At 33.2% G+C, this 13,017-nt stretch overlaps 1 protein-coding gene across 2 annotated transcripts; it reads left to right on the top strand.

Moving 5' to 3' along the window:
* Positions 1-696: 696 nt before the first annotated feature.
* On the top strand, positions 697-12,161 carry LOC111991793 (26S proteasome regulatory subunit RPN13). Of its 2 annotated transcripts, none has more exons than XM_065780763.1 (14): positions 697-851; positions 2,351-2,402; positions 5,562-5,654; positions 5,819-5,878; positions 6,588-6,626; positions 6,722-6,796; positions 6,918-6,984; positions 7,829-7,910; positions 9,170-9,288; positions 9,400-9,423; positions 10,677-10,771; positions 10,860-10,937; positions 11,046-11,100; positions 11,915-12,161. In XM_065780763.1, the coding sequence occupies exons 2-14, from the start codon at positions 2,364-2,366 to the stop codon at positions 12,052-12,054; spliced, it is 966 nt and encodes a 321-aa protein (XP_065636835.1). In that variant the 5' UTR covers positions 697-851; positions 2,351-2,363; the 3' UTR covers positions 12,055-12,161. The 2 variants fall into 2 exon arrangements, with proteins under 2 accessions (XP_065636835.1, XP_023879367.1); XM_024023599.2 differs by lacking the exon at positions 697-851 and adding an exon at positions 1,980-2,140.
* Positions 12,162-13,017: the final 856 nt, after the last annotated feature.

The following is a 13,017-nucleotide window of genomic DNA, read 5'->3' as shown; positions in this document are numbered from 1 at the left end:
AAAGCAAGAGAGTTTTTTTTTTTTTTTTTGGTTTTCCTAATTTTCTCCAAACCAACTTCAAAAAATCCCCTCCAATTCATAATACTATTTGCTGACTAAATTGCACACTCATTAAATTATTGTACATATAATTTTTTTTGAGGGAATTATTTAACATATACTTCAAATAGATGATATGACCAAAAATACACATATAAATTGCTATAAGAATTGCCCAATCAGAAAATTTCCTACAAATTAGTCGAGTCAAAATTTGCTGAATAGTATTTTTTAAGGAAAATTTTAGAAGAATAGCATCTGACTGAAATTATTTAGCTATATTGACTCTTTTTGGAACTCAAGTTTGTCAAACCTAAGTTCCAACCCAAAATTGAGTTAATCAAACTTAAGTTTCAATTAATTTAGGTTGCGTGACAGCTAAAAGTTGTATAACAAATTGGAATTCAAGTTTACTAAACTCGATTTTAAGGTTTGACAAACTCAAATTTGAAAAGGAGTTTACATAAATATCTACTCTCCTAAAATTTTCTTTAAAAAATACTACTCAGCCAATTTTGCCAAAAAGACAAAATTTAATACTTTATCCTAATAAATTACTAACTTCCCAAAAAAATAAAAAATAAAAAATTGAGGCGGTCGGGGCTTGAATGTCAAATGCGTAATTTGCTTGTGACGTCTGATCCGATATCTCAACTCAACTCAACTATGAGCCTTCATAATAAAGTCGATAACTCCTAAATAAACCTCTCTTTCTCTCTCATTTTCTCTCTCTCTTACACAAACCTGACCATATTTTTGAATCTCCCCACCACCGAATACCGATTAAGAAGAATATTCGTGAATTTCTACAGGTATTTATTATTATTGTTTATTTATTTATTTTTTTAATTAAACTTCCTTTCTCTAGGGTTTTGATTTATCTCTCAGTCTGTACCTAGGGTTTTATTATACAATAGAAAGAAAAATTCTAATGAACTACTAGGACTTAGAAATGAATCAAAGAAATTAAACGTTAATTAATTATTTAATCCGATAAATTGTTTTTATTTTATTTTACTTAGAATAACCGGAGCTATGGGTTCGTCTTCGACCGAAGCTTTTCCACAAATGCAGGTACATCTTGTATTTTACCCATTTTATCATAATTTTCTATGCATGTATGTATGTATGTGGTTCCGTACAATATACATGTATTTGTATGCCTGCGTATACACATGTACATGATATATGTATGAGTATGGCCTTGAGAATATGCTGTTAGTTCCTATTACCCATGCATAAAGCAAGAAAGTTTTTTTTTTTTTTTTTTTTTTTGGTTTTCCTAATTTTCTCCAAACCAACTTCAAAAAATCCCCTCCAATTCATAATACTATTTGCTGACTAAATTGCATACTCATTAAATTATTGTACATATAATTTTTTTTTTGAGGGAATTATTTAACATATACTTCAAATAGATGATATGACTGAAAATACACATATAAATTGTTATAAGAATTGCCCAATCAGAAAATTCCCTACAAATTAGTCGAGTCAAAATTTGTTGAATGGTACTTTTTAAGGAAAATTTTAGAAGAATAGCATGTAACTGAAATTATTTAGCTATATTGACTCTTTTTGGAACTCAAGTTTGTTAAACTTAAGTTCCAACCCAAAATCGAGTTAATCAAACTTAAGTTTCAACTAATTTAGGTTGCGTGACAGCTAAAAGTTGTATAACAAATTGGAATTCAAGTTTACTAAACTCGATTTTAAGGTTTGACAAACTCAAATTTGAAAAGGAGTTTACATAAATATCTACTCTCCTAAAATTTTCTTTAAAAAATACTACTCAGCCAATTTTGCCAAAAAGACAAAATTTAATACTTTATCCTAATAAATTACTAACTTCCCAAAAAAATAAAAAAATAAAAAATTGAGGCGGTCGGGGCTTGAATGTCAAATGCGTAATTTGCTTGTGACGTCTGATCCGATATCTCAACTCAACTCAACTATGAGCCTTCATAATAAAGTCGATAACTCCTAAATAAACCTCTCTTTCTCTCTCATTTTCTCTCTCTCTTACACAAACCTGACCATATTTTTGAATCTCCCCACCACCGAATACCGATTAAAGAGGAATATTCGTGAATTTCTACAGGTATTTATTATTATTGTTTATTTATTTATTTTTTTAATTAAACTTCCTTTCTCTAGGGTTTTGATTTATCTCTCAGTCTGTACCTAGGGTTTTATTATACAATAGAAAGAAAAATTCTAATGAACTACTAGGACTTAGAAATGAATCAAAGAAATTAAACGTTAATTAATTATTTAATCCGATAAATTGTTTTTATTTTATTTTACTTAGAATAACCGGAGCTATGGGTTCGTCTTCGACCGAAGCTTTTCCACAAATGCAGGTACATCTTGTATTTTACCCATTTTATCATAATTTTCTATGCATGTATGTATGTATGTGGTTCCGTACAATATACATGTATTTGTATGCCTGCGTATACACATGTACATGATATATGTATGAGTATGGCCTTGAGAATATGCTGTTAGTTCCCTAAAGTTTTAGCCTATGAGCAATTTTAGTCTCTGAAGTTTAAAGTGATCGTTTCTAGTTTGTTTTGACGTGGCCAAACTGAAAATTGACACGTCATCACTGATCGGACACGTTATAGGGACGGAAAGCGATCATGCTCACGAGCTAATTGGAGTATTTGATACTAATTGCGAGTTTTCGGTTAATATAATGTTAGTTACTAAAGTTTAAAATATGTGTGATTTTAGTCTCTGAAGTTTAAAGTGATTGCTTTTACGTTTAATGACGTGGCCAAACTGAAAAGTGACACATCATCATTACACTACATCAGACACATTATAGGGATGGAAAGCGATCACACTTTAAACTTTAGGGACTAAAATCGCTCATGGGCTAATTGGAGTATTTGATACTAATTGCGAGTTTTCAGTTAATATGTATAGAAATTCTTGTTTGAATAAGGGAAGGTTTGTTTCTTTGTATTGGAATCATAAAAAACGATTCTTTGTTAGCCTAGGAAGTTCCAACTTAATTTTTCTTTTTAAAATAATATTGGATGTGTGAGTACACTATCCGATAAACAGTGTGATCTTTATAACAAGTGCAAAACCAGCGGAAAACCTGACTTACCGAGAAAGCGCCTCCTAATGTTACAAAAAACTAGCAAGAATTAAAAAAAAAAAAAAAACAGTAGTTGAAATCCTCCATAAGTAAAGCAAGTAAGCAACACACAGAGCCCTTGACATTTCTTACATCAAAGCAGTCTATATCAGAGAATTAACTTCAATATAGTATTACTTATAGTTATGGATTAGATACAATCATATTCACACTCCATCTTGGTTGCATGCAAAAGGTTTTATAAAAAACAAGTAAATGAAAGAGAAAATTGTAAGGCAGGGAGTAGTCTTTAAGAAATGGAGATAAATGACACACACAAACACACAAATATGCACACATCTTAAGTGGGGAAGGGGGATTTGTACCCTGGATATCTCTGCTGGAAACAGTAGGAAATGCCATTTGACTTAACGGTCATTGGTTGCTTGTTACATTTTTATGTGATTGGTTTAATCTCTTATCCGAGAATGTTGAAGTCTTTTATTAATCTTTGTGACGATGGATATACCGAAAGCAAAAATAAATGAAAAGAAAGATATGTTTATATTTGTTACCTATAAAAAAAAAAATGTTATATTTTTCAAAATTAATGCGAAAGGGAAATTTGTATTTTAAAAAAGCCCAGCAGGAGCTTAAATGGCACCTTATGCCTTTGTAAGGGTAACATGGATGGCAAGGTAGAAGGATCACATTCATCATGTGCATTAATTATTTTACCATGGGAGTAAAAACTTGCCAAGTAATAATAAGCCCAACATTGAGCTGAAGAACATTAAGTTTGCATGAAAGTCAACCTATATATTCTCATTTTGAATGGGCCATTTAGGTTTGATAATTTTCTCTACTAGGCTTCTCTTGTATTTTGTTTTTATCTAGTTTGTGATGGACATCCACTTGCTTTGGCTCTTTTGTGTGCTCCATTTATGCAATTAGGATTGAATTCCAAACAGAAACTACTTTTATCATATCCCAAATTCAGTGCTTTCAATAGAACCCCTATTGTTGTTTTTCTTGGACTAGATCTAGAACTATCATCGATGTTAATTTGTGAGTGGTCTGCCTACCTCGTATATGCTATACAATTTTTTTTTGATAAGTAAAAAATGTCATTGAAAATTGAAATTAGAATTTCCAATGAAAACAAGGCATACCTATCAAAAACAATACAATGAAACCAAGGCACATAGGCAGTGTGCTATAGAGACAACAGCAAATATAACCTAAAATAACAATGAAAGTGCAAAAATTAAGCAAATCAAGCATAGAAATAAAAGTAAGAACGCCCGAAGCATTTGCTCATTCAAACAAAGTCTCAAAGAAGGAAAGCATCAACTCATGAATCAATCTTTTTTTCCCTTCAAAGGTACGTGCATTCCTTTCCCTCTAGATAACCCACATAAGTCATTGAGGGATCATACTCCAAAGCACCTTAGTTTTGTGTCTATTGAACTTGCCTGACCAACTAGCGAAAAGTTCCACAACACCACGTGGCATGACCCAGTGAACCCCAAACAGTGAACACACCTTATTCCACAACCTAGGAAGCATGGGCATGGATACAGAAGCTACTCAGGGACATGAGCAATTCCTTAAAAATTATAACATGACATGGCAGGTACAACACAAGTACGGCACCGCAAATGAAGTTTCTGTGCTTCCTAGTCCACAACTCTTGAGCTACGGGGCAATGTAGGAGTGATTGATCAATAGTCTCCCTGTTCCTCTTACGCATACAACATCAATCCACCTCAACCACTTGTCACCTCTGTAAATTATCAATGGTCAAAATTTTCCCCAACACCACTGTCCATAGAAAGAAACTAACCTATGCTAGCTCTAATAAGATATTGCCTTTGCAAATAAATGATTTGCATTAGGCCTATGCTTTTGGAGTGGTAAAAAGCTTAGAGTAGCGTCTAGAGATCCTTTCCTCTTTCGTCTCCTGTCCTCCAGTTATGAAAATACCTTGTCTTGCTGTTGATTTTTAGATCAATAACCTGAAATCCAGACATTAATGCTCAATTGTGGCATGGTGTCTGGTATTGCAGCATGGGATATTATATAGCAAGTCATACAGGTGGAATTTTTCTGGACACGAAACTCAACAATTTTATAAAGAATCCAGTACATTTAGGAGGCACAAGCAGACTATTTTGTCTCTGTGAACTTGTATGTACTATATTGTTATGCGCTTTATCTGCTCATCATTTTGGCCACACTTCTTGTTATTCTTCTTTTGATTCTTCCTGTGCTTCTGCTCTGCTTTTTGTTTGGCATTGACATTTGAGGTTAATAATATTCAGCATGTGGCATGAGATAAATATTTTGGGACATGGGTGTGTATCCAGTTTTCTTGTTTTCTATGGTATCTGTTGCATGAATTTTTCAAACAAGCTTCAATTGGCAGGAAATTATGCTGGAGTTCCGTGCTGGTAAAATGTTGTTTGAAGGGAAAAGGGTTGTCCCTGATACTCGCAAAGGGCTTGTTCGCATAGCAAGGGTATGGTAAATAAAAACCTACTGAATATATATTTTTTGACATTCCATTTGTCTATTGATCTACCTTACTAAAGTTCAAGTGTTCATTTTCTGTTATTTTTAATTTATCTTAACACCTATGCTTTGGTACAACTTCTGAGAAAATCTATGTTGTATTTGTGTCAGGGGGAGGAAGGATTGGTCCATTTTCAGTGGATTGATCGAACAAAGAATGCTGTCGAAGATGTATCCTAGTTATCATTTTTACTTTTCACTGGCTGCTGTGGCAAATTGTGTATAGAGAATGAAATGCACACAATGTTGTTGTGTTTGGTTGTGTTTAACATTGTGTTTGGTTGTGTTTTTGACTTTCAGTTAGATAATTAGATCCACTATTCTACTGTATGTCAAGCTAGGAAGCGTGGATAGCTTTAAACTCCCCTTTATTAATGGCTAATACATTGGACACGTCTGGTATGTGTAAGATGCATGTGAATAACTTAACATAATAATTTTGTAAAAGACAGCTAGATATGCGTGGGCCACATGTTTTATTCTATTTGTGTGTATGGGTGTGCTGTGTGATAGGGCTGTCATGCTAAATAGTTTGTTACCAGTTATATCCAAAATAAGTAGTGAACTCATTGTCTCTGTTTCTTTCATGGAAGTAGCAACTGACATAATTAAATTCATTGCTTTCACTGTTATTGGATGACATTATCATTGTTTCTCCATAGTGGTTTCATATTATAGCCTAGTCCTTGCCCCTGCCTTTGGGAGCCTGTTTGATTTCTTCCCCTTCTTCCTCTTCCCTCATCAGTGATTTGTTCTAATTTTTATCTTTGTACCTTTAGTTTTTTTTTTTTTTGGTTGAGAAACTATCTTTAGTGTTTCTTATGTGGCTATTGATTGGAACTTTTTTACTTCTAAAATTTTTCTTGACACAATATCATAGGATCAGATTGTCTTTCCTGATGAAGCAGTTTTTGAAAAGGTATATCACTTTGTGTTTAATTGTTTGGCCTTTATAATTGTGGTATATTTGAGTCTAGTATTGATCATCGTGAATATCATTCTTGATTTACTCAGGTTAATCAATCATCAGGAAGGGTTTACATATTGAAGTTCAATACCGACGACCGAAAGTTCATGTTTTGGATGCAGGTCAGATTCAATGTTTATATATATATATATATTCTTTTCTTTTCTTTTTCCTCCTTTTGTGTATAATTAGCTGAGCCACAAGTTCTAATATTATGACATTTATTCCTTGAATTGGTTCCAGGAGCCTAATGCTGATGGTGACTCACAGTTATGTAGCTTAGCCAACTACCACATGAACCGACCATTAGGTATAAAATTCATTTTGCTTATTTAAGTTCCACCAACTCTATTTTTAATGAAATTATTTACTTACAAAAAACAAAGTTCCACTAACTGTAGTCTTAGAATGCATAGAGATTTGTCCCAATTATTTGACATTGTCTGCATCGATCCTCTTTTATGATTCTGCTTGAAGGCCATATTCCCATCAAGCACAACACGGGCTAACATGTTTGTTTATTCACCAAATACATGTGTTTTTTTTTTGGGGTACATCATGGTTTTTAAATGCCTCTAAACTGAAATGACTCATGGTACTGATGGTGTGTCTGTGTCTGTGTCTGTCTGATATCTTTTGTGCGTGACCAAATTTTCCATGCCAAATCCCTTGTCTTATCTTTATTTAATTCTGTTGTAATTTTTCACTTTCCCTTTCTTTTTTAACTTAAAAAGTAAAAAAATCCATTTTCAGTGTTTCTTTTTTCTTGTTTAACTGTGTGTTTGTCTATACATCTTCACTTTAACCATGCCTGTTGTTTTGAAAAGCTGCTCCCATCCCCCAGTAATTTTTCATACACTACCACAGTTTGTTAATTTGTTGAAGGTTTTCATATTTTATGTAATTCATATAATGTAATATAAGAAGGTATATAACCTAATACAATACAAGAGGGTATGCTATAGTATTATATGGCATTATATTATTTAGTGCACTTGAAATGACTGATTTTAATTTATATATTATATAACACTTATAAGAGAAAAAAAAAATAGTATCATATAACCTACTTTCAAAGTAAGCTGGCTATTTTGCTTTATTGTGAGATATCTCCATCAAGTTTAAACTTTTTATTTTTATTTTTTGTTTAACAGAGTTCCTTGGTGAAGAGGAGCCTGATGCTTCTGTTCCTCTACAAGTTTCTGAAGATATGGTTGAAGATGACATCTCGTCGAGGTATATTTCTTATAATAGAAGAACTTGTACTTTTTTATTTTTTGGGTTTAACTACTGAACAATACTACTATACTGAGAGTATGAAGTTTCTATAACAACTCTTGCAATGCTGTTAGTTATATAAATTGAACTCCTAATACTTACAAGATACATAATTTATAAAAGCTGTTTACTTTACTAACCTGTTAATCAGGCAGTCAATGATCATATTTATGTGTATCGATATGTTGCTAGCTTCTAACAAAATAATTGAACTCCTAATACTTACAAGATACATAATCCAAAAATGAAATGGAATTTGTTTTTACTTGTAGAAATTCAAGTTGTAAATTCCCCCTCCACCTCACCAACAATCATATGCAACATTCAATACATGACAGCTGATCTCCAAAAGGCAGGAACCAGTACATGTTAATTCATGTTTAACAAACAGATTATATAGGTGGCCAGAAAATTAACTTGTAAGAACAAATCCACAGAGATATTTTTTCGATGATCGGAAAGAAAAGGGTTATTGTGACACCAAATATGATGGGAAATTTGGACAGGGAAATCATTTGAAAGATGAAGATAGGTTTCTTCATGGTGTTATATTTTGGGACCTATATAATTTGTGCGTACTTAAGTTATTTTTTTTTTTTTTTTTTTTTTTTTTGTTTTTGTGATATCGTAGGGAACCTTTCTATAGAAGGGTCCTTTGGACTCGCCTCTAGTTAGTAAAACCCACGGCAAACTAACCCCGCCCACTAGAGCTAGTTGCCAGGTAATCTAGGCACATTCACCACTGACGGGTTAGACCTTGAACAGTGTTAAAGCCAAGAACCCTGGTTTTGAGTTCAAGTTCACATAATTGTGACAAGTCTATCAATTTGGAGAATGATTCTACATTTGATTGCATAATACTTTTATAGGGAAATTTGCCCATGCATGGAACCATTGTGTATCACAGGCCATTTCTGGCCTCCCATTGGACCAAATATTGCATCCCTTGATCATTCACAAGGCTTGCTACTGTCTTTCTTAAGTTTGGTGCACATTGCAATGCATCTAGTCTTGGCACTATTAGTAGGTTAAGGTGGTTTTTGGCTGCAGGGAATGGAATTTTGGGGGGTTTTGTGCAGGCTATAACTTATAAAGTTTTTTGATGAATCTTTTTTCTTTTATAAAATTTAGAAGTGATTTTTTGCACTCTACTCTTGTTGATCTTTGTTTTCCAAGTCCTGCTGTATATCATATTGTTTTTTTCATTTGATCTCCAGAGCTGGAAACTTGGTTGTCCCAAACTTCAGTGCAGATGTAACCAGTGAAGTAAGCTCATCATCTGGACCAGTGAAATTGGAAGACCTGCAACGAATCTTGAGTAACATCGGACCTGCAGGTATGAAGATGTCCCCTTAAAGAGTGCTTGTTTGTGTGTGCGCGCGCGCATGCATTCGTGATTTTGATGGTCTAAAATCTCACTTTTCTTATTTGATGATACTTGATGCAGATATTGCTGGAGATCCAGATGGAGGTGATAAATTTGATTGTTGTTTTACATATCAATCTCTGGTATCTGCTGACTGTAAATTACGTCTGTCAATAGATAATAATGGATAGTATTAAATGCACTTTCAAAGCTTTACATTAATGGGTTGCCCCCCATCTAGGATATTTATTAGGACCATGTGGCATAGTTGTTTATCCAATATTTAATTAAGAAAAGGGGAAATTGAAATAAATAAAAAGAAGAAAAATCTATTTAATGTGTTCGTTAGTTCAAGTCAAAGGGGAATAGTTGAGTTGGATCCAAAGTTATGGACTGATGCCTCCACCAGGATTATTGTTCAGCACTTCTTTGGATTGAGAGGCTTGCTTGGGTTAATAAGCCACTTATCTGGGTTCTTCCCCAATTTGTGAAATTTTTCTGTCTTCCTTATTAGGTGCACTTATCAAAAATGTCTTCCTTATTAGGTCCAGCTTCACAGCTCTTGTATCCTTTTCCTTATTGTTCTCCCAGTTCCCCTTCTTTTTCAGGTGTTTGTGACTTGTGAGAAACCTTTATTGAAGTCAAATTATGTGTGATGCACATATTAGAATTTAAACTAGTGTTAAAGTTATGTTAAGCATTGTCCTTGCTACACACAATGAAATAGATCACAAAACATACATTACCAAGTGGAAAATGAAAGAAATAAGAGCCATTATTATTATTATTTATTTAGCATGTGAAGACATTTCTCCTTTGGATCACCCAATAAGAAAGTCTGGTTATCATTTTCCGATTTGCATTTCTTTCTCTATTACCTGCTTCTGTGGAGACCTCTTGATTCATTTTATTGAGTTTTGTTTAAATAATGGCCAAAGAGCTGTAGCTCAAATGGCACCTCTTTTCCTGGTAAGAGTAAGATGGAGGATGATGTTGGCTTCAATGCTCACTGGCTGTAACTTACAAATCAAAATAACAGAAAGAATTGTTAAAATAGTGAATGATACTAAAAAGAATATGACCAGGTAGCAATAGATTTGTAGAGGGGCAGGTTTACCATATGTTGGTTTTCATTGATATGCCTTTTATGCCAGATATTTTTTAATGGCTGGATTTTTGTTTGCTTTCGTGGTAGTGTAGTTAGGTCAAATGTTTTCAAGTAGGATCTGTGAGTGAGTTCATAAAATCTGTTAATTTTATGTAGGGTTCATGGTTCAGTTGGTTTTACTAATACTGCATGCATTTCTACTTTTGTTGGCATATGGATTTTATTTTCTGACTTTTCTTTTGTTGGCTAGGCTTGGGATTAGGAGATATTTTGAAGCCTGAATTGATAATGCCATTGATTGAGACATTGCAATTGGAAGAGCATTTAACATCATACTTACCTGAGGTATACAATAGTTTGGAGTTGTAGTGTCCATAATTCCATTACCTCAGTGTTGTCCATTTTACAACTTTAATTGCTTATGAGCTTTCAGGGTCAATGGACTCCAGAGGACATATTAGAGTTGCTACAAAGTCCACCATTCCGTCAACAAGTAGATTCATTTACTTATGTGAGAATTTGAACCCTATTTATTTAATTTCTTATTTGTGTATGATGCTGTAGAAGTCTCTCAAGGGTAACGTTTTTATTTTCTTTTTTATCCTGGCATTTCTTGTAGGTACTTAAAACTGGACAGATAGATTTGACTCAGTTTGGAATTGACCCAAGTAAATGTAAGTTGTTAGTGGTTCTAGAATCTCTTATCTTTGTTTTTTTTATTCCCAATTTACTCTGCAGTATTGTGTCTTTAGCATGCTACTGGTTAGTAGTGTATAATGTTAATATACAAGGGAACGGGAAAAATGTTGGTTTGGGCGACTTGTTTGATGGGCAGGAGCATTCACTGGAGTGAATAAAGTCTTGAGTTTGTCAGTTCTTTATTCTCTTGGATGTTAGTAGATGATAGGAGGCCCTCAATTTCTTGGATTCCGTGTATTGTTGGTTTTAAGTTGCTGATGCCAATGGGTATATAATCTGTATGCTTCAACTTTTTCCCTAGATTATTTTAATATCTTTTTTATTATTTATGAAAATATTATTTGTTGTCAGAAAAAAATGCAAAGTGCATTGTAAGTCAATGAGCTCTGCCTTAAATGGCATTTCCTCCTCTCAACAGTAGATGAAGGGTTCATGGGTGTTTTCAAATAAATCCATTGGGAGTGCTGTGTAATTTACCAATAAAGAAAAATGCACAGCCTATTGTAAGGTTCATAGCCTTTATAACGAGCAGCTGGTCTAGTGGCTTACCTTTCTGTTTCATATACTGCTGTGATGTTCACAAACATTTCCTTGAACCATGTGGCATGAAATGTTCGTGAAAAGATCATCTTTATTGGATCCAAACATGTAGAGAGCTGTTGCCTGTTTTTAATTTTCAGTCTTCACAATTCATTTTTAGAAAAGGAAATAGAGAAGAAAGAGGGTTTTACAGTTCCTTATATAAGAGGGGTTGTCATGTGACCATTTTCTTTTCATCTTTTATTGCAGACAACTTCACCGTATTGTCCTTTCTTGAGGCACTTGAGGATTCAGTTTCCAAGACATTAGATTCCCAGGAGTCAAGGCAAGATGACAAGGATTTAAGATCTCAATCTTGTAATCGTAATGATCACATGGATGAGTCGTAGTGTGCTTCCTGTTCGTTTCTTTTCTCCATGTTTATTTTAGGCAAATGAGACTCTCCTTTGCTCACCTTGTATTTTTCACATATATTCAGGAAAAATGTTTTTTTTTTTTTTTCTCTTTTTTATTTGCTCACCTTGTATTTTTCACATATATTCAGGAAAAATGTTTTTTTTTTTTTTTTCTCTTTTTTATTTTATTTTATTTTATCTTTATTTTTGTGTGGGTAAAGGGTTGGTTTTAATTTGCATTTATAACTCCTCTCTACACTGATCTATAACCCCTTTTTTTTAATAAAACAATCAGATTATGCGTCTCATTGATATGATTGTATAAGATTACTGTTTTTGTTACTCCATTAGCAATGTGAATTATTTGGATAGAAAAGAATAATTGAACTGTTGTTGGAGCAGGGCTAGACTAAGTTTGTATGATTAAATGGGAATTCTAACCAAGACGAAGTATTCTTCTGTTGTAAATCCATTGATCGTTTAAATTTAAGTTGTAATTTTGTAGTTGTCGTTCTAGTATACTTGTGTGCTAGAATAATTTTAATAGATCAATAAAAATGATATTTTACTTATAAGAAAATAGTTTTGATATGAACGAGTTCAGCTGGAGGGATGTGTTCTTTGATGTTCATCATAATGATGCCAACATATGGGATCCAGAATGTTTTAGAATTACTTCCTTGAAAAAAAGTTTTGTTACTTTGTGATATGAGTCCTTGTGATTTCGTACAAAAAAAAAGTGGCAGCAACATGTCTTTGGATCAATGACTAGAAATCACTGCAGGTAGTTGAAAAAATAAAAAAGAAGAAAGAAAGAAATCGTTGCAGGTAGAGTTTATCAATGCTAATTTGAAATAGGGGTGTGGCAATGGATGAAAATATATATACTATATTATAAAGGTTTGGGGGAAATTACATTGCCTTTCCAATTCATATAATATATTTTAAAATTGCAAA

This window comes from Quercus suber, unplaced genomic scaffold (genome assembly GCF_002906115.3).
Source record: "Quercus suber isolate HL8 unplaced genomic scaffold, Cork oak 2.0 scaffold_246, whole genome shotgun sequence".
Lineage (NCBI taxonomy): Eukaryota > Viridiplantae > Streptophyta > Magnoliopsida > Fagales > Fagaceae > Quercus > Quercus suber.
Note: the sequence above shows the minus strand (reverse complement) of the source record. Positions and strands in the feature narration are given on the sequence as shown.